This window comes from Astatotilapia calliptera, chromosome 16, assembly GCF_964374335.1.
Source record: "Astatotilapia calliptera chromosome 16, fAstCal68.1, whole genome shotgun sequence".
NCBI lineage: Eukaryota > Metazoa > Chordata > Actinopteri > Cichliformes > Cichlidae > Astatotilapia > Astatotilapia calliptera.
Window position 1 is genome coordinate 18,861,315 of NC_137437.1, and position 22,018 is coordinate 18,883,332.

General features: G+C 39.2%; 1 protein-coding gene across 2 annotated transcripts; it reads left to right on the forward strand.

Annotated features, from left to right (window-relative positions):
- Positions 1–3,315: 3,315 nt before the first annotated feature.
- Positions 3,316–7,247, forward strand: pcdh8.1 (protocadherin 8, tandem duplication 1). Of its 2 annotated transcripts, none has more exons than XM_080290719.1 (4): positions 3,316–5,950; positions 6,085–6,155; positions 6,433–6,578; positions 6,717–7,247. In XM_080290719.1, exons 1-4 carry the CDS (start codon positions 3,587–3,589, stop codon positions 7,043–7,045), a joined length of 2,910 nt encoding a protein of 969 aa, XP_080146845.1. In that variant the 5' UTR covers positions 3,316–3,586; the 3' UTR covers positions 7,046–7,247. The 2 variants fall into 2 exon arrangements, with proteins under 2 accessions (XP_080146845.1, XP_026001032.2); XM_026145247.2 differs by having other exon boundaries at positions 3,329–5,950; positions 6,433–6,566.
- Positions 7,248–22,018: the final 14,771 nt, after the last annotated feature.

Sequence of the window (22,018 nt, forward strand, 5' to 3'; positions counted from 1 at the left end):
GTCTTTTGCAGTCAAACCAAAAACATTGTTAAGAAAAAAAATCCCTACACAGAAACTTTTTTTAAAGTAGTTTACATACCCTCTCAGCTTTTTATTGAAAACAGCAAAATATTGGCTGAATTTTCTAACTCTGGGTGACGCTGTGGCTGTTTTCCAAAAGGTGGGCTTTTGAGACATTTGGTCCCAGTGGCATATGCCAGGATTACTGCTTCCAGTGTCACCAAATGCCTTTCCTGCCTCCATACCTGGAGGTGTGTGAAGTGGGCAAGATGCAATCTTCAAATGGCTTTCATGTGATGTTGAAGACTGTCTGGCAATCAGATTGATTTCTGACCATCATTGTGATTAATGTGATGCTCACTGCTATGGGAAGATTAACAATATTCTTACCATTAATTAAAATCACCTCAGTGAGAGAACAGATGGCAAAACCCATTAATCTGCTGTAATGTTCTTACTGTCACCACACACATCTTAATCAAGCCGTGATCTGCATTAATCACCTGACTTAAATGGCAAACAAGTATCACTCCTGTGTTAGCCTGGCTTTGTTTGTGGCCAGACCTCTGGTGACCTTGTAATGATGTATCGATCAGAAAAAAACACTCGGGACACGAGTGGCTGAGGTTTCTCATCGAGCCAGTTAGCTCATTTACACTGTAGGATGCACGAAGAAAATCGCAAATGAACAGATCATCACAACCTGTGGAGCTGCTCTTTTAATCGCTATGTCTGTACCGACTAAAATATTTTATCAACAGCTGCTCAGTTGTTACCTTGAATCCATTGCAGCACAGAGTGGTAAGTGTGTGAGACATTTGATAAGATTAAAGCATAATCCTCTTAGAGGCAAACAACTAATTTGCCTGATAATTCTGTATTACCTTCTGACTCCTCATAGCCATAAAATCCTGGATTTTAACACCCAGCCAGCATGGGGCCATTGTGCTGAAGGCTTTGTGTGTCTGGTAATGGCAGAAAAGTATCTTATGTTTGAGCCCCTGCTGGCTCAGTGTTCATATGTTCAGCATGATCTTGTTTTTAATAAAGGTTGAAAATAGAGATGCGGACTAACAAATAGCCAAAAATGACTAGATATAGAGGCTACATTTAATTTTTACGCTTAACTCCACGTCATAACATCTCTCACTTAGTGCTGAGTAGCACAAATGGTGACGCAATGCTGTTACACTTGCAAGATTAACCATTTAGGTTAGATTTGCATTGGCTTGCCTTGGCGTTTAGCCCAAAATACCACTTGATGTAATCATTTGTGGCAGTAAACAGACCTCAGCATATAGGAAAACCCACTTGTTGACTCGATGCCTTATGGATTGGAGGGCAAGTTCTGAACATCCATTTCTGTTGTAATGTGATCAGACTGAGGCACGTTCCAAGTTCAATATGGATATACTGCAGCTTTCAGTGCCATACATTATAAATTAGCCTTCTCTGCTACAAAGTGTTGGAACATTTTGTTATTGTTTTTTGTTAATGGTGCCTGGTGTTCTTGCCAAGAACAGCAGGCACCGTTATTTGAAAGAAAAAAAAAATCAATTTTCACATTTAGCAAGCAAAATTGGGCTTGTATAACACTCTAACTATGGCAGCCCAGAGCTCCTTATCACCTCTCACTGACAAGTATCTCCGGTCTCTGTGGGTCTTTATTGCGTGCTTTTTTGCACCTTTCAGTGTGTGCCCTCTTGGGGGGGCTCAGACAGATTTAACCCAAACTTTTGTGAGGCGTCAAGAGCCCTTTGAAGGGTAATAGACGCCTTTTAATCAGCAGAAGCTAATCACCCATATGGTTGACAAAGGCCTGGTTGACTCATGCTCTTTTGTTATCACTGTGAGGGCTGTTGCTGTTGTGTGTGCGTGTGTGCGCGAGTCTGTGGAAGTCTCTCACTCTGTGTGTGTGGTATGATTGGGAATCAATGCAGTCCTTTATGACTTCTTTATTTTTCAGACTTCCACAGTTCCTGTTATAGAACCATTGTTGAAAAGGGTAAATTAAGTACGACTGGGTGTTTATTACAATACAGATGGTCTTGATTATACTGGCAGGTTTTTCCTCTAACACAGAGTTACAGTGATATTCTATGTGTAATTAACATTGTGGGTGTCCAAAACACAGCACTAATCAAATGACACTTGTCTGGCTTTGTGGGTTTTCTCAACCGCATTACGCTGAAATTCCTCCTCCACTATTTGAACAGATGAGACAGCATTTGCAGATGCTCCACCCCAAAATAAAAAGAATATAAAAAAAACCACATGCTTTTCCTTATGCATTCCTTATGTTTATTTGCAACATTTACACGGATAAATGTGGAAGGAGAAAAAAACTGCAAAAATAAATATGTATGGAGTTTTATTAAGTTTAAATGTCAAAATATGAGCACTATGTGATTTTAATATGTGTGAAAATGAATATAAATGAATGTCATTAGAGATGGGACCCTCCATTATTAGATCTTTCCTAGTTCCTATTTTGCATTTTCTCCTGCCTTTAAAGACAGGCTGGAAATAACTAAATACATTAACTCACTATTGTGTTCTGCTGCTTGTATATATATTACATTTTCACGCTATATTATATTTCTACTTAGTTCAGAGGGAAATGTAGAACTTTTTTCCTGCATCACATTTAATTGACAGCTATACTCATATGATAATCTTGGGCATACTAATGCATTATTAAAGAGCCAGTAGGTATAAACGTGTTCAAAATAGTACCACCTCCACAACATTAAGATGCTCCTCACTGTTAAAACATCCACAGTAATATTGCTGTAATAAAATGTTTATAAGAAAACACATGCAGGCAATCATTCTGCAACATTTTTATTTTTTACTTTATGCATTTGCTCCTCCTTGTGTAATGAGTTTTTTTTTTTTTTTTTTTTTTTTTTTGCATTGTGGCTTTTCTACTTCAAACATCTTACATTTCTTCCATCACTACCTTTATTCCTCACATTTTAAAAGCATCACTCCCCGCAAAGCAAAAACTGCACTCAGACTGCCAATCATGCTCATAATATTTTCTTATGTCATGCGCCCCTGTTAACTTTTTTCTGTTTCTCAGTAATTACCACCAATGTATAATTTCACTGGCATATGTCCATTGCGCTTTAATGTCTTTACATCCTAGCTTCTGCATAATGTCCTTTAGAGAGGCAACAAACTCGCCCAGTCATTTATTCTAAGTTGTTAATTTTAAACTTCCTCTTGTGGCATGAAGTCCTATTATATGCAGTCCTCCAAGTAATTTAGTTAGTTAATTAATGGCCCTATGTAGATTTATTTAGAAAACAACTTTATCAGCCTGCACAAAGCCCCACAATTGGTTTATTCAGTGAACCATTTGCACCCCAAACAGTGAACAGAAGTGGCAAACGTGTTCCGTTTGGTGCAGGACTGGAAGGCCATTGGTCGACTGGGCAGCCTATTTGCATATACCGGAGCTTATAGTCCCGCAGCAAAGTCAGAGTTGAACACCGTTGTGATTCGACCTGACATAGCACAAGTGGCGGATTGCTTGCATGATTTATGACTTTTTTTGTGCAGCATTCAGTAACCCTTCAATATGACAGTTTGCAAGATTGCAGCAGCTGGGCTGTGCGTGGCGCTTGTTTTATTTTTAAATACTGCTCAGTGTACAACTACAAGGTATTTCACCTATGAAGAAGACGCACCCGGGACAGAAATAGGTAATTTGTCTCAAGATTTAAAGATTGATCCAGCTGATGACCCTGACACTTCATTCCGCTTTATGCAAGAGAATAACTTTTCTGTGATTCACATGAGAGAGAACGACGGACTTCTGAGTGTCGCAGAAATAATTGATCGAGAGCAGCTCTGCCCCAGGACTCCCCGTTGCTTCATCACCTTCGACATCGTGGCCTTCTCCAGGGAGAAGTTTCAACTCATTCACGTGGAGATCGAGGTGAAAGACATCAACGACCACTCTCCCAATTTTCCTCTCAACGAGACAACTCTGGAGATTGTAGAAAATGTGCCACTGGACTCTAGATTCCCTCTGCAAATCGCGCTCGACCAGGACGTGGGAGACAACTACATCCAAAGCTACAACACTTCCTCCTCCAGTCATTTCTCTGTTGAAGTACGCGATCGGGAGGATGGGGTGAAGTTTGCTGAACTGGTGCTGGTGAGGCAGCTCGACAGGGAGGTGGAGGACTCCTACACTATTGAAGTCACCGCATATGATGGGGGAATGCCTGCAAAGTCCGGGTCAATGACTGTGAATATCAAAGTGTTGGACTTTAACGACAACAGCCCGACTTTTGAGCACAGCTCTCTGAAAGTTGAGCTGAATGAAGACTCTCCGGTAGGCCACCGTGTTCTCAGAGTGCACGCGTTTGATCCCGATGACGGCATAAATGGCGAAGTGATGTACGCGTTCTCCGACGGGCTGTCGTTAGAAGCTGCGCGCCTTTTCCACCTCGACCCCCACTCCGGTGACGTGACCCTGAAGGCGCTTGTCGATTTTGAGAAGAGGAGATCATATGAGCTGAGCATCAAAGCGTCTGATTTAGGCGCGAACTCTGTCCCCTCCACCTGCAAGGTTTTGATAGATATCGTGGACGTGAACGACAACGCACCAGAAATCAGCATCAAACCCATGACCTCCAGCAGTGATGGAGTCGCCTACATCACGGAAGCTGCAGCGGCAGAGAGCTTCGTGGCTCTGATCAGCACCTCGGATAGAGACTCTGGCTCCAATGGGTACGTGCGCGTTAGTCTGCTCGAGCATGTGCATTTCACCCTCCAGCAGGCATATGGAGACACGTTCATGATCGTTACCACCACCACTTTAGACAGAGAGAAGATACCAGAGTATAACCTGACTGTGGTTGCAGAAGACCTGGGAAGCCCACCTTTCAAAACTATCAGACAGTACACTATCCGTGTAACAGATGAGAATGACAATTTCCCTCTGTTCAGTAAGCCACTTTATGAAGTTTCAGTCCTGGAAAATAACATCCCAGGCTCATATGTGACCACTGTTGTTGCTCGAGATCCTGATATGGGAAAAAATGCCAAAGTCTCATACAAACTCCTCGATTCAGAGGTACCAGGCGGCTCTTTAGTGTCCACTTATGTTTCTGTGGATTCCCTCTCAGGGTCTTTGTATACTTTAAGGTCCTTTGATTATGAGACGCTTCAGGAGATTGAGCTGGTCATCCAAGCAGAAGACAAAGGTTCCCCTGCTCTGTCAAGCACATCAACAATCAGGGTCAGAGTTGTGGATCAAAATGACAACTATCCATATTTCACCTTCCCTGTCCTTGTGAATGACTCTGCTGAGATTCCTTTGCCCTTTAATGCACCTCCTAGCTATCTTGCCCTTCGTGTAACAGCTGAAGACGAGGATGATGGAGTGAATGGAGAACTCTCATACCAAATTGTGCAAGGTGATCTGAAGCTTTTTACAATGAACAAAGACACTGGAGAGATTGGTTTAAAACAATGGCTGACAGCTGAAATTGGGGACGTGCTGGAAATGAAAATCGCAGTGAGTGACAATGCCAGGTCCCCGCTCTCTAGCAGTGCCACTATTAGGTTTGTCGTCTCAGACACAGAGCCCTCCGAAGACCAAGTTGTCATTGTGCTGCGGTCAAGTGATGAAGAAAGCGCCGGCGTTGATGGCTCACTAATTATCATCATTATGCTCAGTGGGGGTTGTGCATTGTTGCTGATTGCAATAGTGGTTGTAGCTGTGACATGTAAACTCAGACGTGGGGGGAGAAGCCGTGGCGCCAAGAGAGAAGTGTGTCAGGGCCTGTTTGATGGCAGGCCCCTGCCCATGCTTAGTTCAACAGAACCAAACATTTACACAGGTCAAGGAGGCTTCTTCCACGAGAGGACCTCTTTGTCTCTCGATGATTCCTGCCTGTATGAGGAGAGGAGCAGGGACTCTGAGACGAAGGTGAGTAAACTACATTTAGTCTTGTTTTTCTGTTTTATTTTCCCTCATATTTTTATAGGATGTTTCCTAGTACTGCTTTGATCTGTGTGCCAGAAATGGAAACTAAGCTCTCTCTTGTCACTTTGTTCTCTTAGATGTTCCTGCCCTCCAAGCATTTCCAACCAACATCTGTGTGGCAAGGTGACAAATACTGCTTGCAAGTGAGGTAAGACAACTAAATGAATGTCTTTTCTCAGATCTGATGCTTTACAAACAGTGAAATCAAACTAAAAAGAGTTTCTTAAAAAAAACAGTACTTCACACACACGCGCGCACACAGTCACAGACACAAAACATACAAGTTGCTTGTGGCATCTATGCAAAATGAGGTTAGATGGGCAACAAAGTCCCGTGCTGTGTATGCAGAGAAAAAAAAGTCATCAATAATCAAGCTAATGTGATGCAGTTGTGCCTCATACTGTATTTGTTGATTGCATTTGCAGTGGGATTAGCAACACTGATCAGCTGAGCGTGAAGGACAGTGGTAAAGGGGACAGTGACTTCAACGACAGTGACTCTGATATCAGTGGCGATGGAGTCAGAAAGAACTTCAGAACCTTCCAGCCGAGGCTAAAGAGTGAGTTTTCCTGTATGTGTTTAAGTTCAGATAAAGCAAACCTTCACCAGAAATATATAAATGATCAATTATTTTAAAATATATGTAAAATCTTAATCTATAAATGCTCACCATTATTATTTTATTAAATTCATATTGCTTCTATTTCAGGTGCAGCTAACGGCTTATCAGAGGATTGCCAAGGCACCTACTGTGCAATACAGCCACAGAGCTTCCGAGCCCCTAGAAACACTGCATACACAATAGGCTTTTCCCCAGCGCCTGTCTTCAACAGTCCTCATGGCTGCCCTGAGTCTTGGAAGGACTCTTGTTATGGCACAAGTCAGCCCAAGTCCCGGAGCAGCATGCAGACTTTCTCCAGGACCAGAACCCTTCCTTCCTACTACCCTCAGCAACAACACGAGGCTCGTGGTGCAGTCAGGCAGAGCCCAAATATTGTGACTGTGGCTACAGGTTCGGAAGTTGCAACTGTCTTTTAAAAAAAAAGGTTATTCCAAGTGTACATAGAAAGTGTAAATATTTTTTGTTGTCCATGTGGGTCATTAAAACATGGACATATTTATGATAGAAGACATTTTTTCACGACTGCAAAATTTAATTTTACATCTTTGAAATTCAGTTTAATGCACTCTGCACGCTGCTCATTCTTTTTCCAATAAAGGTGTGATTGAAATACCAAAAGGGCTCATTCATTACAAGATTTTCTTCTCCAAATGTGGTGACACGGCAAACATAATAAAATATTGCCAATTAATCTATTTTAATTGAACAAAATTTAGCTTTTCAAGATGAAGTGGTATCCCCTTGCCATCAGAAACCACTGCCTGAATTGGTAAACACATAGAACTGTTCCCGCAGTTTGAATCAACATGATCAAAACTCCAGTCAGATATGATCAGATGTAAAAGCTGATGCTGCTGCATTACCTGAGAGACTGGCTTTGAAGACTCCTAGGTTGCTCCGTGGAGTTTCTTGCATGCAAATGAGAGAGTAGAACTGGTACTCAAGTGGAAAATAAAGTACGAACCATTATTCCTAAAAATTCATGCTGGGTGCTGTCACACCTGCTTTTGCGCTTTGAAATAATTCACATCACTGTACACAACACAGAACAACAGGTATTATGGTGCTTGACAAATTCCTGCCTGTCATTGCTGTGAGGGACAAATCCTTAGCCTGTGAATATAAATTCATGTACATTCATTCAGAAAATAGCACATAAATATACAAGTAATATACAGTTTTCTCATGCAACTTGTCCTCTGACACTGATAAACCATGTTCTTGCCAAGCTACTCTTACATTTGCCACACTGGTTGCTATTTTTCAGCTCACTTCAACCAGAAATATTTAGTGACAGTGCGAAGTGCCTCAGGTCCCAAATAGTTTATTGATGAAACACTGATGATTTTTAAAAGCCAGATATACAGAAACCTGGCCTACAATTAGCCAACCTTGACATGATTTTCAATCTCAAAGCTGTAATGCTTGTACTGTTTGTCTCCTCAGAAAGACCCATCATTGGTGAGTACAAGTACAAATCCAGGACAGCTACAGGAATCCAGAAAGCCTATACCTAAATTATGCAGGAAAAAGATCAATTAAATACATCTCTCAATCAAGAGACCGTGTCCATGGGGAAGTGCTTGAGTTTTCATCAACAACTTCAAAAGTACGGGCCAATTTTAATACTGCTTTTCATAAACATTTTTCCAAAATTTCTTCTGAGCTGCGTTACTGTACTTACTACTCATGGAAATGAGCATTTTAAACAGTATTCAATACCTGCTGATTTTCATCTGCTCATGTCCAAATTTGTCACAATATTCTGTCCTCGTTATTTTAAAGGTCGATTTAAATAAGCATTTGATTTATGGAGGCAAATGAGACAAGAGTTGAAGCTGTGGCAAGTTACATAACAGCCATTTAAGGGACATTACTTAAGAGGAAATAAATAGTTGTGGAAAAAAAGCTGTAGAAAAAAAGAGCTCTCAGTGGAATCTGATGACAGCCTGAGCCATTACTTTTTTTTTTCCTGTTTTCTGTTCATCTGCAGGAAGCGGGGGCTAAGGGCAGTGCTCATTTGCATAAGCATAAATACCTGCTTTTTTAGTTTTTGATAGCTGTGATAAAAGCTGGAATGGAGTGGATTAGATGCCTTTTACATAACACCTAAAGCACTAACAGAGTTCTCACACATCACCTCAATGTGCCTCATGAATAAAGGACAATGTTCAAACCTTATTCCATATTTAATCTGTCATGGCCACCTTTTTTTATTGAATGCTTGTATTCTGCAAAGTCACTCCAGTTCGAATATTGCTAAGTTATTCAAGGCCATGCAAAACAAAAGGCAAACGATTAAAAAGAAGGTCATATTTGTGCCCCCAGTGATGTGTACTGGTCTGACAGATATCCAATTGTACACAGAAAGAAAATGCATTTATCAATCAATACAGTATGGTTCCCTTCGTCATTGCTTTGTATGCTCCTTGTAGGTCAAATAAGTTGTGCACTGACCTGACAATTTATGCCACAAGGTACATTTATAAACACAGTTTGTTATAAATTGCGTGTCTGTCAGAAAAAGCCATTGTTAGCAGGCACCATGTTCATTTATTTTCAAATGGATTTCCCATTAATGTCCTGCAGCAACTCTCGCAGTGCATTTGAAATCTCCTCATAGTAGTAGAAAGTGAGCGTTTTAGACCTGGTTTTCAGCTCATCAGTAGTCTACGGACAAATGAGTCAGATCTGCACACGTCATTTCTAGCCTCAGCACCTGTGGTTTATTTTTGACAAATAGCTAACTATGTGACTGTGATTATGCTGTTATGGTCTCTTAGCATTTCAACTTTGAGACACAATTCCCCAGTGTACCCAGCATGTACAGATGGAGCTTTTTTGAATCACTGTCATTTTGTGCTTCAGGCCGATCCCAGAATGCAATGTTTTGTACGTCTCACACCTCATCTTCATCTTTGTCTGAACTGCCAAGTGTGGGTATTGACTTTTGGATGCTTTGAATTGTGAAGCTGGTGTGAAAAAAAATAACACCATTTGTTTTCCACTTGACAGTTTTTTCTAGAAGCAAAACTTTTGTTTATGTTCATTTACTATTAAGATGTCATCTGCATCATTTACATGTAAGCCTATGTCAAACTATGGCTTTTTACTCCTGTGTAAAGTAAATGCCTGTAATTGTGACAGTGAATGAAAAACTGTTATTATGATTATTGAGATTATGGATTCAATTTAATCACCGACTAGCAGAAACCTTGATTTTATGACTCACTATCCAGGCCACACTGAGATTATGAACAATCTTAAAGGACGGTGTGTCACTTTGGGAAGAAAAAAACTGATTTGTTTTCTTGCTGAGAACTGAAGAAGATAAGATAAGAAGATCAATATCACTTATATCAGTCGGTGGGATCCAGAAGCTCATTAGCTTAGCTTAGCTTAACAAGGCAACAGAACAGATTTATTGCTTGACCAATGCATGCTGACATGTGGCCTTCATCTGGCAATTCTTAGCTTAGCACAAGGAGCTGAAATTGGGAGAAACAGTTAGCCTTTTCTCTTTGGTTGCAAGGCAACCAGACTGCTAAAGGTCACTGTAATTGTAATCTCTATAAACAGATATCTGCATGTGAATATGCAGGCTCTGCATGCAAGGGACAAGATTTTTCATACCAGACATTTTCTGGTTTCCATCTGTCGTCATTTTGTAGTCCGAGTAATACAGAACAGTCATTTTTTTGAGTTTGCATACAGAATAACTGTCTGTGCAGAGAGAAAGAGAAATCCATGGTCTAAAATGAAATCTAGAAACCATCAGCCATCAATTTCTGACAGTTTAGCTTCTTAATAGCTTTTTTTATTCAGCATCCATCGTTGGACAGCAAATAGCGATTGGGAACAGGGAGTGGTGACCTGAATATCAGGTTATCCCTTATTTCCTGTAGCTGCTGGTTACACCTCAGACCCCCAGGGGCAAGTCATTAGCCGATACTTGATAAATTCTCTGATAACTGTATTTGTGGGATACCGGGACAATAAATACTTCTTCACATAGATGACTGCAGATTGTTTTATTCTCGTTTATGTTATTGCTGCCGAAGGTATGTTCTTAAAATAGGGCAGAGCCAGGATTGCCGTTTCCCAATTTCTCATCTTGGAGCGAGGCTAAGCTGATTGGCTACTGGCTTCCGGTTATTATTGAATGGACAGATACGAGTATGGCATATCTAACCTTTTATGTAACCTGCAAAAAGAAAATGAAATGCAGTATATTTATCAAAAATGTGGAACAATTACCTTAACCTAGAATTCTCAGCTAGCCAACTCCCCCTTTCCTGCTCTGTTTGATCACACATTGCATAAAAATGAGTCTTGAAAAGTGAAGTAAAAAAAAAAAACTCGCTCTGGATTAGGTCTCTTGCCTGGATCACAACCTGTAATATTCAGTACCCAATGCCAGACACTCAGACTGTAACAAGGGATCACAGTGTGCTGCCTTCAGTTGCACTGCTGCCATTCCTGCACTCAGCCTTAATTAATACAAGGTGTTCTTTCAGTTCTAGACTGTATTGTTTTATATATGTGTCTTTACCTTATGAAATAGTGCTTTTGAATATTTTTAGGACTCAGAATATTTGTTACTTTTCAATTCCTATAAACACTATTGCCACGGTTGACGCTGGCCAACCGTGGGGATGTGAGGAAGGAGGACCCAGGCGTGGAGCTCTGAATGCAAACAGTGCGTTTATTTACAGTGAAAATGGAAAACATAACAATAGATCCCCAGTGCGTTCCCAACTCCGGTGACATGTCCTCTTCCCAGTCTAGTATCCCTGTCTCCGCTTCTCAGTGTCTGAGCACCCCATGCTCACTGCCCTCTCGTCTCCATGCTTCTCCTGGGGAAATAACAGAGAGGCCGCCGTCAGACACACCACCATGCAGCAGACTAAACTTAGTAACTGGTCAAGAGACTAACGTGAAGCCACGCAATGATCCAGTGTCGGAGAGAGCTCCACCATACTCTTAAATAGCTCCTCCAACGGGGCTTGATCAGCTGTGTGATGGTCTTCAGGAGTGGTCAACCACCTGGCAGGGCCACACCTACCAGGCCTGAAGGCGCCTGTAAACAGGTGCTCCCAGACACACACACCCACACACACATACCTGCAAGCAGGGAGAACAAGGGACAGCAACACCAAAAACACATATAATATAATACAAGTCCATAACTGCTCAGGGACCCTGGATCGCTCAGATCCAGGGTCTATTTTAAACGATAAGTCCAGATACCTCTCAAAAAAGGTCTTTTGGGTTGTTTTTGTTGTTCTTTTGTTTTAAATGAACAGCCTTTAACTATTAATTCAAACCTTTAATTATAAATTGTTAGTTATAAATCATAAATTGTTCTCACCTTGTGTCTATTTACAATGTAATGAAAAGAAAAGGCAATTTTAAGAATTTAAAAACAGCTAAAATAAGAACATAAAAATCCAATTCAGTGCATGTTTGTGTATCCTTTTATTTTTTATAAAGAATATATTGCCTAAGGCCACATACAGTCATGTGAAAAAGAAAAATTTCTCAGGACTCTATGCAGTCCTGTGAAAAACTGAGTATACCCATGATTCACTAGCTTGGTGAATCACCTTTAGCAGCAATAACTTGAAGTAATTGTTTTCTCTGTGACTTTATCAGTCTCTCACATCACCGTGGAGGAATTGTGACCCACTCTTCTTTACAACGTTGCTTCAGTTCATTGAGGTTTGTGGGCATTCATTTATGCACAACTCTCTTAAACTTCTGCCACTGCATTTCGATCAGGTTGAGGTCTGGACTTTGACTGAAACACCTTGATTCCTTGCTTTTTCAGCCGTTGTGTTGTAGATTTTTCTGTTTCTGCTTGAGATCCTTATCCTGTTGTATGCAACAGTTTGGGCCAAGCTTTAGGACAGATAGACTCACTCATAACTCTAGAATACTTTGCTATACAGAGGTGTGCACAGTCATGGTGTGGCTACAAATCGAACCTACATCATCACATCTCTGCCACCATGCTTGATAGATATGAGGTGTTTATATTGATGTGATATGTTTTGCTTTTACCAAATGTGGCGCTATGTATTGCGGCCAGATACCTCTACTTTGCAACGTTGCAAACCTAAGTTGTGCTCCCATGATGTTTCAGAGAGAAGATTTCTTCAGGCAGTCCTTCCCAAGCTATGCTTTTTCAGTCTTTTTCTAATTATACTGTCATGAACTTCAATATTTAAAATGGCCTGTATAGTCTAAGATGTAACTCCTGGATTGTTTGCAATTTCTCTGATTGCAAGATTGTGGTATTTTGTTAATGCACGCTTGTTGCTCTGGACCATGCTCTGCTTTTGCAGTTAGACTCATTTTCTGATCTTTAATCAGCCAAGTGCATTTGATTAGCAGACCCTGGTTGTCACTCACTCTCTTAATTCCTATGGAAACAGTAAGAACATACTTTGTTTTTCACAGGACTGCATAGAGCGCTGTCAGTCAAGGCAATGCCAAGGTGCAGTGAAACTGTTACAGCCCCACATGCTGGTACAACGACTTATTAGTACACCTTTTATTATTTTTTTCTTCTTTACGTCACACAGCCAGTAGCGCCTCTGGGGTTTTTTCATAGGGCCACTGAGAATATTGGGGTGTCACACCAAAAAACAGAATTTCCAGTTTTATTATGCTGTTGCCCAATATAGTTTATTTAAAGAAAATATGGCAAAAATGAGAAACAGAAAAGAATTATCTGCCTATTAAAATTCCTGCTATGAAAGTTGATATCACTGAAAACAGGTACATATGAAAACCAAAGAAAAATTTGAAATCTATAATAATTTATTTTAAGCAGGAATAAATAAAAAGTGAATGTTTCAACTCATTGTAGGTTGTCTTCCTCTCTCTTGTGTTCAAGTTTATTAGAATTATTACCAACACAGCAAGCTACTGCAAGATGCTGTAGCCTGGATCGCTCTCTTTATTTTCAACTCTCTCAAGTTAGCATCAGTTACTTACAGATCATAAACAAAACAAATTATACTTGCAGGACAAAGGATAAGCACATAGTATTCACTATATAATGTGTTCATCCTTTTTGCTAAAATCCCCAATTTGTTAGAAGAAATTGGTGCAGTTTTTTATGTATTGATTAATTTGGCAAACAGCATCATAAGTTCAGAGAAACTGTGCACTGAAAGTCATTATATTCCCCAAAGTTTACTAAAAATGACCAAAATGATACTCTGTGGGTTTACAAATAGAAATATTTGCTGTATTTGTCACAGATTAGGAAGTTGGTACCATCATGTATGATATGTGTCAGAATTTTTACATGAGGAGCACATTTTAAAGGCGAATGTTGCTATATAATACAATATAGAGGTCATCAATTCATCTTGGCTCCTTCATCAGTCATTATTGATTTTATATTATTACTCTAGTTGAATCTGAAATGTATTAACCTCCTAAGACCTGAACTCTTCGATGGCGTGCATTTTTAATTTCTCTTTGATATTTGGGCATATTGGGACCCGATGAATGTAAAAACAAAGAATTACCAGATTTTTTTTTTTACCTTATTTTTGTTTTAAAGAAAAATAAGAGCCACATATGAGGAAATTCATTTAAATTTTTGATAGGACAGTAGCAGTATAATGTCCTCGTAAGTGGATATCAGGCCCTTGTAGAGCAAAATTGAGTATTTTGGTCTAAATAACCCAAAATGTGATGTCCACATATGTGGACGCCAGGTCTTAGGAGGTTAATGTTTACAGCATGAACCACAAAGAACAAACAGGAATGCTTGAGCTAATTTCTTTAAATTTAAAGAAAATAAATGTAAACAGGCATAGGTTAGTTAGGTTAGTTAAGATTTATTATATGTTTTAATTCTGTCAGTTTCAATCAAACTGGGGTGAAATTGAGTCCATATAGATGAAGTTATCTTACACAGACCCTTGCTTTTTATCTATGAAACTATTACAACCTGAATAATTAACTGCACTCTATGTAGCTTATGGCAGCACTAAATAACAGTGCCAGTATCTGTCTGTTCTATTTTGGTTCTTATACCACTAGGGGGAATCATCATGCTATGGAACCTCAAGAAATTACAGTTTGCCCAAACATCATTTACACTTATGGGGCGCAGATTTATGTACTGCAATCTTGTTAAAATGAAGTCTCAAAATATATATTAATAATCAAATAAAAAAATAGGTATTTTCATGTATTGTATTGTGACTGGTTCACTCAAAGTAGAAAATGTTTCTCTTCAAAAGCAGGGCAGTGTAATCCATGAGCTCTCGCTATGCTTTTACAAAACATCCGCTTTTAATGGAGTTCTAGTCTCACACGGAGCCTGTGTTCAGTAGTAACATCACGCAGCGTGGCATTAATGTGTCAGTACTTTTACTTTCCCACTACTATTTCATCTTTTTCCATTGTATAGCTCGAGATTTTTCAGTGCTGTTTACATAATTCTGTTAAGAGCTTCCACTGATTTAAATCTGTCGGTCCAATGTGGCATCATCTGGAGGCTACGAACGTGTTGCATTCAAGTCTGATGAACAAACAAAGGATGAGTACATTTTGAGGGGCTTCTGCAATCAGATCACTGAGTGCTCATTTTAAGCTTGAGCACATCTAAGAGTAATCCAGTACCATGCAATCCATATTCTGCTCTTTTATCTTTATCTCAAACAGAACCCCCAAAAAAAGGAAAATCAAAATTACACGCAATATAGAAATAAATATATATTCCATTTTCTTTCTTTTTGCTTCAACTGTAATTATTATTCATGGATTAAGGGGAAAAAAGTGGAGCACGCTAAAGACCATTACAGAGAATATTCACAGTGATCGCAATATAAAATATGCATTTAAATCCCAATTCAGCTTGTATTCTGGATGAGCTGTTATTATCCGTTTTCAAGAAAACAATGATCATAGCATTCTCATAAAGGACCTTCTTTTAAGCATCTTTGTTATGTAGCATCTATGCAAACAGAATGTTTTACCTAACCAACCACAGGCACAGTCAAATAGGTTTTTTTCTGAATACGGAAATGCACACAAGGGCTTGACTGCATCTTTGCCACCTCAGAAACTGTGTGGTTGACCTGCCTACAGTTCTGTATCTGCAGACTGATTCTGCTCACACATCGAGCTTTGGTCCTGTGCTGATGATGATAAATCTGTGCCAGTTGTTCACCAGTTGATTGTGGTATACTGCTGAGCAGGGAGAGTGTCTCATTCATTGTGTCAGTGTGGGCCGTCATGGAGACAGCTGCCAAAGGAAACACGGCTTTTATACTATTCTCCGCTACATGGGAGAGAAAATTAGGAGAGAGAGAGAAAGGGAGAGTGCAAGAGGGAGAGGACAGAATAATATGTTGCATCAATCAGTCTAAATGACTTGCTTATAATTAGCTAACAATGTTTTGTTTCTTCGGTTCCCTGAAGTTATTGGTTCACAGTTAACCTTGAAGTAATTGGAAAGGCTCCGTTGATGTTCCCCAATCTGTATGGAACTGACAGTTTATTTTTCTTCTGCGGATGGCTTCCCTCCTCTTTCATGTTGCTACAGTATTTATGAATTAGTTTCCTGTCACTTTACAGTACAGCCTAATACTAATTGGTGGCGAGATATATGGGTTATTCACATCCCACTAGGTGGCACGCAGTCTTCCTTCCTTCCCGACATTAACATGACTGAGAATTGTCGAAACTAATAACATGGTGTTGCGCTGGTAATACTGCTGCACAAATTACACCTTCCTTGAAAATGGCATAATCTCAAACATAAATTTAAACACTAAGGCTCGGCAGCCTCTGCTTCTCCAACCGGTCCCTGACATTTTAATTTGATGCTTCATCTGCAATTAGACATGCACTGCACACAGATTGGCTTATTTTTATTTAGTGAGAATCAAACATTCACTTTGGATTCCTCTTAATTTAAAAGGAGAGACTGAGAGAGACTTAGTGCAGGGGTTTTACCCTCAGTTCTTATTAAGTTTTAATAAGTTGGACAGTGTCTCGACTGAAAAATGAATTTAGCTGTCATGCTTTTGATGGCTACCATATTAGTGGCATGCTAGGACACAAAATCCTAGTCCAGTTGTCAATAAAAAAGGCCGAGTGTGTTGTGAGAGAGAGGATGATGAGCCGTGAATGCAAGAAAAAAAAGCGTCGCTCCTCATTGTTTAGATTTGTGAAAAGAAAAAAGATCCACATATAAAAGAAAGACAGTCTGTCAGTGAACATCTTGGCATGTTTATGCTTTGCACAGTTTTGTTCCATTTCAATTTCACACTGAAAAGTGTTATGCTTTTTTAATTTTCTGATAGTCCCTTGCCTCTGTCGGCCACTTTGCAGGATAGATATCTGCCCAAGAAGTTAATTTAAATGACTTTTGAGGATGGTGATTGATCCATTGCATACTAAATAACTTTCCAAGCCTAATATGAAGTGCCACAGCAGAAAGAATAAGAATATGTTATGAGCTCTTCCAAATCACTCCCCTATTGTAGCTATCTATTATCAATCTAATTATGTAAGCGCTGTTCGTTTCATGGCTCTCACCTTAATCCCACACAGAATACCGAATGTAGTCACTGTCAAAACCACTAATCTTACAATAAATGCACTGCAGTGTTGCATGCTGAATTTGAATACTTACGATTCATTTTTCAAGGGCTTTAGGCTCATATTCAAAATATATAAAAACAAAAAAGCGGTTTGTTTATTGTTTTGCTTTGGATTCTCAGAGATCACAGAGGCTGAGGCAGGTTTTCTTTTGTTTACCGAGGAAGATCACAGCCTGGGTCATATTAGAGATGTTTACTCCTCCTGTCAAAGGATAAGTTGTAAATTTTAGCTCACAGGAAATGAAAGATGTAGTGGCATGCTGAGTACAGACACCAAAGTAATGTCACCTTGAGTGAGCACTTCTCTTGTCTGGACTGGCAGGTGATATCAGAGGATAAACTCCATTTTGACCTTGTGTTCACTCATCTCAACAAAAACACAGGAGAAGAACAGCATTTAAAAAAAAGAAAAAAAGAAACACCCGTCACATTTCAAATATTATTGCTTCAGTCATGGCTGCCGATAACGGCGCTTCATTCTGTCTGGAGCAACGGAGCAATGTCTAGGCTTGATGTTAACGTTGTTTATTAAAAATGCAAAAAAAAAAAAAAAGAAAAGAAGAAGAATTAAAAAAACAACAACTACTAAACATATCTTCATTAACATTCACTCCCGTGTAGGTGTGATTGATTCCATCATCAACCAAGTTATTTTCGTGACCAGCATAGGAACATCAAACACCATGACCTCCATTATTTCCCCTTTGAAATTGCATTCACTTTATTCACCTTTGTGGCTCTCCAATACCTTGAATCATTTCTCCTGGGAGGTGTTTTTTTCTAACCTGCTGCTTCTCTGCCAGTCCTAAGAGCAGTGTAACCAGCAATTCTCTCACACTGTATGTGGGACACTTGAGCTAAGAGTGAGATGAGACATCTGGCACAACCTTCCCGAGACTGTGCACTAGATTCAGCTCAGTGAAATTTAGACAGAGACCCCCAAAATAAAGTAGCACACATGTTATATTTATCTTGATAATATATGGCTCTTCTGTGGCAGGATTCAAATTCACTCTTTGATACTGAGTTCTGTGTCTGTGGAAAAAGATGCAAATAGATTTAAACATTTATATGTCTTTGTAAGTTATTCTGGGCCTATGCACCTCTAACGTCTCACTAAATAAATAGGAGTTAGAAAAAATAGAATGAACCTGGAAAAAAAAAATCTGACTTCTTTCCAGGAGTTAGAGGAAAACTTACTCACCACTCGTGTCTGTGCTCTAAGAGTGGATCTGAAGCCAGGTGGAAGTTAGATTAGCTTAGCATAAAGGCTTTTACCACTGGGGAAAGAGATGCCCTAGATATCACCAAAGCAAATTGTGTGCCTGCCACCTCTTTAAAGCCCACTAATTATCAGATTTTGTTTGTTTAATATCTACACAAAATGAAATCTGCTAATGAGAATCAATCATTTTGGTAATTACAAGCAAGGTTTGCTTGGTTATCTGAAGTCTTGTCATCGCAATCAAGATTAGACTCCAACCAGTAGGGACACTGCACACAATACAACTCCACCTGCAACAAAATTTATGTGCAATTTTAAGCTCATTCTTTGTGTATAGATAAAACAAATGAGATATATTGTGTTATTCCCTGAGCTTTAGAAGTCTTGATAGGCTTATATCAGATCTAGCCGAACTGTTTTTTTTTCTTTCCTGCTCCACATGTATCGACACGATAAGAGTGGTACTGATCTTTTCTTTTCTTTTTTCTCTTAAAATGTTTGCACCAGTAGGATTACTGATGCGCTTATGTAATATGCCCATCTATGAGCACTCCATAACTTTTTGCCCTTTTCAAAGTGCTTTTCACTTCTGTCTTTATTAGCAAATACAATACACTTTTCTTCGTAGTTCTCATACTGGTTCAGTTGTCGTGTAATTGAAGAAATTACATCTTGGTGTAAGATGCTTGATGATGGCCTTCTTAAGCTTTATCCACTCATCTATTACTTTCTGGTTAAAAACACAAAACAAAACAAAAAAACCTTGGTTACATTGCAGTTTGATGCTGGACTTTGTAGTGGTTTTCGTATTTTGAGTGTGTGTGCACCTGGAGAGGTGTGCTCTTCTTATTCTTTTCTTTTCTTTTTTTTCCCAGCTCTTGTTCTGGCTCCTTACCATTTCCTGTAGTCTCCCCTACAGCTGTCCCAAGGGTTTTCATACACCATCCCTTGAGTTAAAAACATCAGTTTTAACTTAAGGGGTATCTTCTCCTTGGAGTGTACTTGGAAAGATGTTAATGTGTAAGCGCAGGCTGGCAGGATACTTATAGCTTCAAGACTTTGACTAGATATTCTTACATTACAATAGGAAAGAATGACTTCAATTGAGCAGACAGCCTTGTTCAAAGCCTGAATCAAAATGTCCAAATCTGTGATATTCCCAACATAATCAAAGACGCAGCAGTTGTGTTGCAGGCCTGTTTTGAAATTTGAACAGTAAGTTGTTGCTGGAGTCGCTAAAATCTGCCACGTGACTTTAGAGTGCTGAGGTCTAACGAGTTAGGACATTAGGTCATTACGGAAATGAATAATCAATGTATCTTCAGGAGCGTGTGATTCTTCCTTATGCTTGCAATACTTTACAGCTCAGGCTATTTACAATTATTGGACTCATTTGAAATACAAATTCCAGATCCCTTAATGAAGCCTAGCTGAATGGTAAATTGTATAGATTTACTGAAATATTAATAATGCGCGAGTGTTAGTATCTATTTCAATATATATTACCATTTTTTATGTACACCTGATCAAGAGGCAGACATGAATTAATGACTCTATTTGACTGCATTCTTTGACTGTTAAGTAGTTTGTGCTTAAAAATAACGTTAGCCTTTGTGTCGTGAACAAAGCTTAAAACCAGCAACTGTGACCAAGTGAAGCCAAATTAAAATGATTTAATATATTTGACTCACTGATGTTTTGGCTTAGTCAAAGGCAATTAGCACCAAATCCGACATGCCTTTATGTAGCACTGACCCCCAAACAGAGCTCTTTTTAAACTCTGTTTTTCATTTACTGCAGAAACTCTGGAAATGTGCAATTGCAGGCTATGGCGTGTGTTTCCTTGTGTCTTATAATTGCATTCACGATTCCAGTCTGAAATGTTCAATGTGAACTGAATAGGAATTCAGCTCCACTAAAGTACCTGCGAGTTTTGCCATCCTAATGTGTTTTGTGTTTGGATCACAGCACAGCATTGCATGCTTCTTTACCAGACTGATTGATGAGCAGGCAATTTGTGAGGTTTTAAGGTACATATTTGCATAAACTCTTAAAAAGACTGTCATATTCTTAACTCCTTCCCCCCCACACACAAACAAAAAAAATGGAGATTTGTTTTCAGAATTTATTAGGAACCAACAACCAAAACTGCACTGGGTGCTATGAAGACTCCAAAAATGATTTTCAGAATTTATGTTTTAAGAATTTGGCAGACAGATGCTGTAACTCCTGGATCCCTGGAGAGCTTCTTTAAAAATCTAATGCAAAAACATCAACGCTTTAACCCATACACTCTAGAGAGGGAGGCTTGACTCCGCAGTTCTGATTCAGAATTGAAATGTTGGAGAATTGACACACTGACCCTTGAGGATTTGCATTTACATGCAAATCCACAGCTGGTTTGTAGCAAAAATAATTTATTCGACACGTATCATGATAACAAGGCTTGTGAGATGTGTGAGTCTCCTTTTGTTGCACCCACAGAGAGGCAAGCAGCTCTGCTATAAAGGTGGATATGAGAGAACCACATAACAATTGTCAACCTGCAGTACAAAAATGGAAGAGTAATGGCCACTAGTAAAAGGCCAAGATGTGGATGTGCTGTGCAAAGAAAACCAGTGAAATAAAACAAAAACATATTTTTTTATCCTTTGACTATATTTATTGCCAGAAATGAACAAGAAAAGTTTTTATTCCATATATACAGAAAGACACCTATAAATTAGGGAATAATACAAGAAAGTGGAGGGAATAACACGTGACAATGGTCTGGTATTTGAGTGTGCTTTGAACTGTAACATATTAGTGGAGATACTTGAAAACTAGATTAGCTCAAATAAGACAAGTCAGTGCACTAGAAAAAAAAATCCTTTCAATTGTTGGACAACTTCATAAAACACCAAACGCCACAAATAACAAAGTCCACTTATGGGAATTATTATCGAAGGACCAAAGGAGGACATCAGGTGAGGTTTCTTACATCTGCTTCCAAGACTCGCTGTAAGGTTGGGGTCAGGTTAAACATCATCAGAGATGGATGATTTTAGATGAGGTCATGTTCCAGTTAATGAAAAGTTAAACACAGATACTTGGAAACAGATCAAATCCTAGTCCTTAAATACAAAGGTGGTCAGGGTTTATGGATGGGTCAACACAACACAACACCAGACAGTAACATGGATGGCTGCTGTTTACTTTCTGTTTCAAGCTGATTAAACCTATATTGTTTTTATGCAATGACAAAAAGTCCTCTAACCCTACAGAGAAGTAGTATCTTTCTTCTGCCGACCTTGCTCTTTCATGGTTGAGGTAAATACAAGAGACTAATTTAAAAATAAGTGCCTGCATGCCTGAAAAGATCATAGTTTGAATTAAAGCTAATCTAAAAAGTAATTAAAAATAACCAGTCCTTCACCACAGCACTGTCATATCATAAATGGCTTTTTATTTTTTTCAGCCAAGGTTGTTGACAATTTATCTGTGGCATTTCTTCTGCTTCAGGTATTCTCTTACGGGTCATATCACTG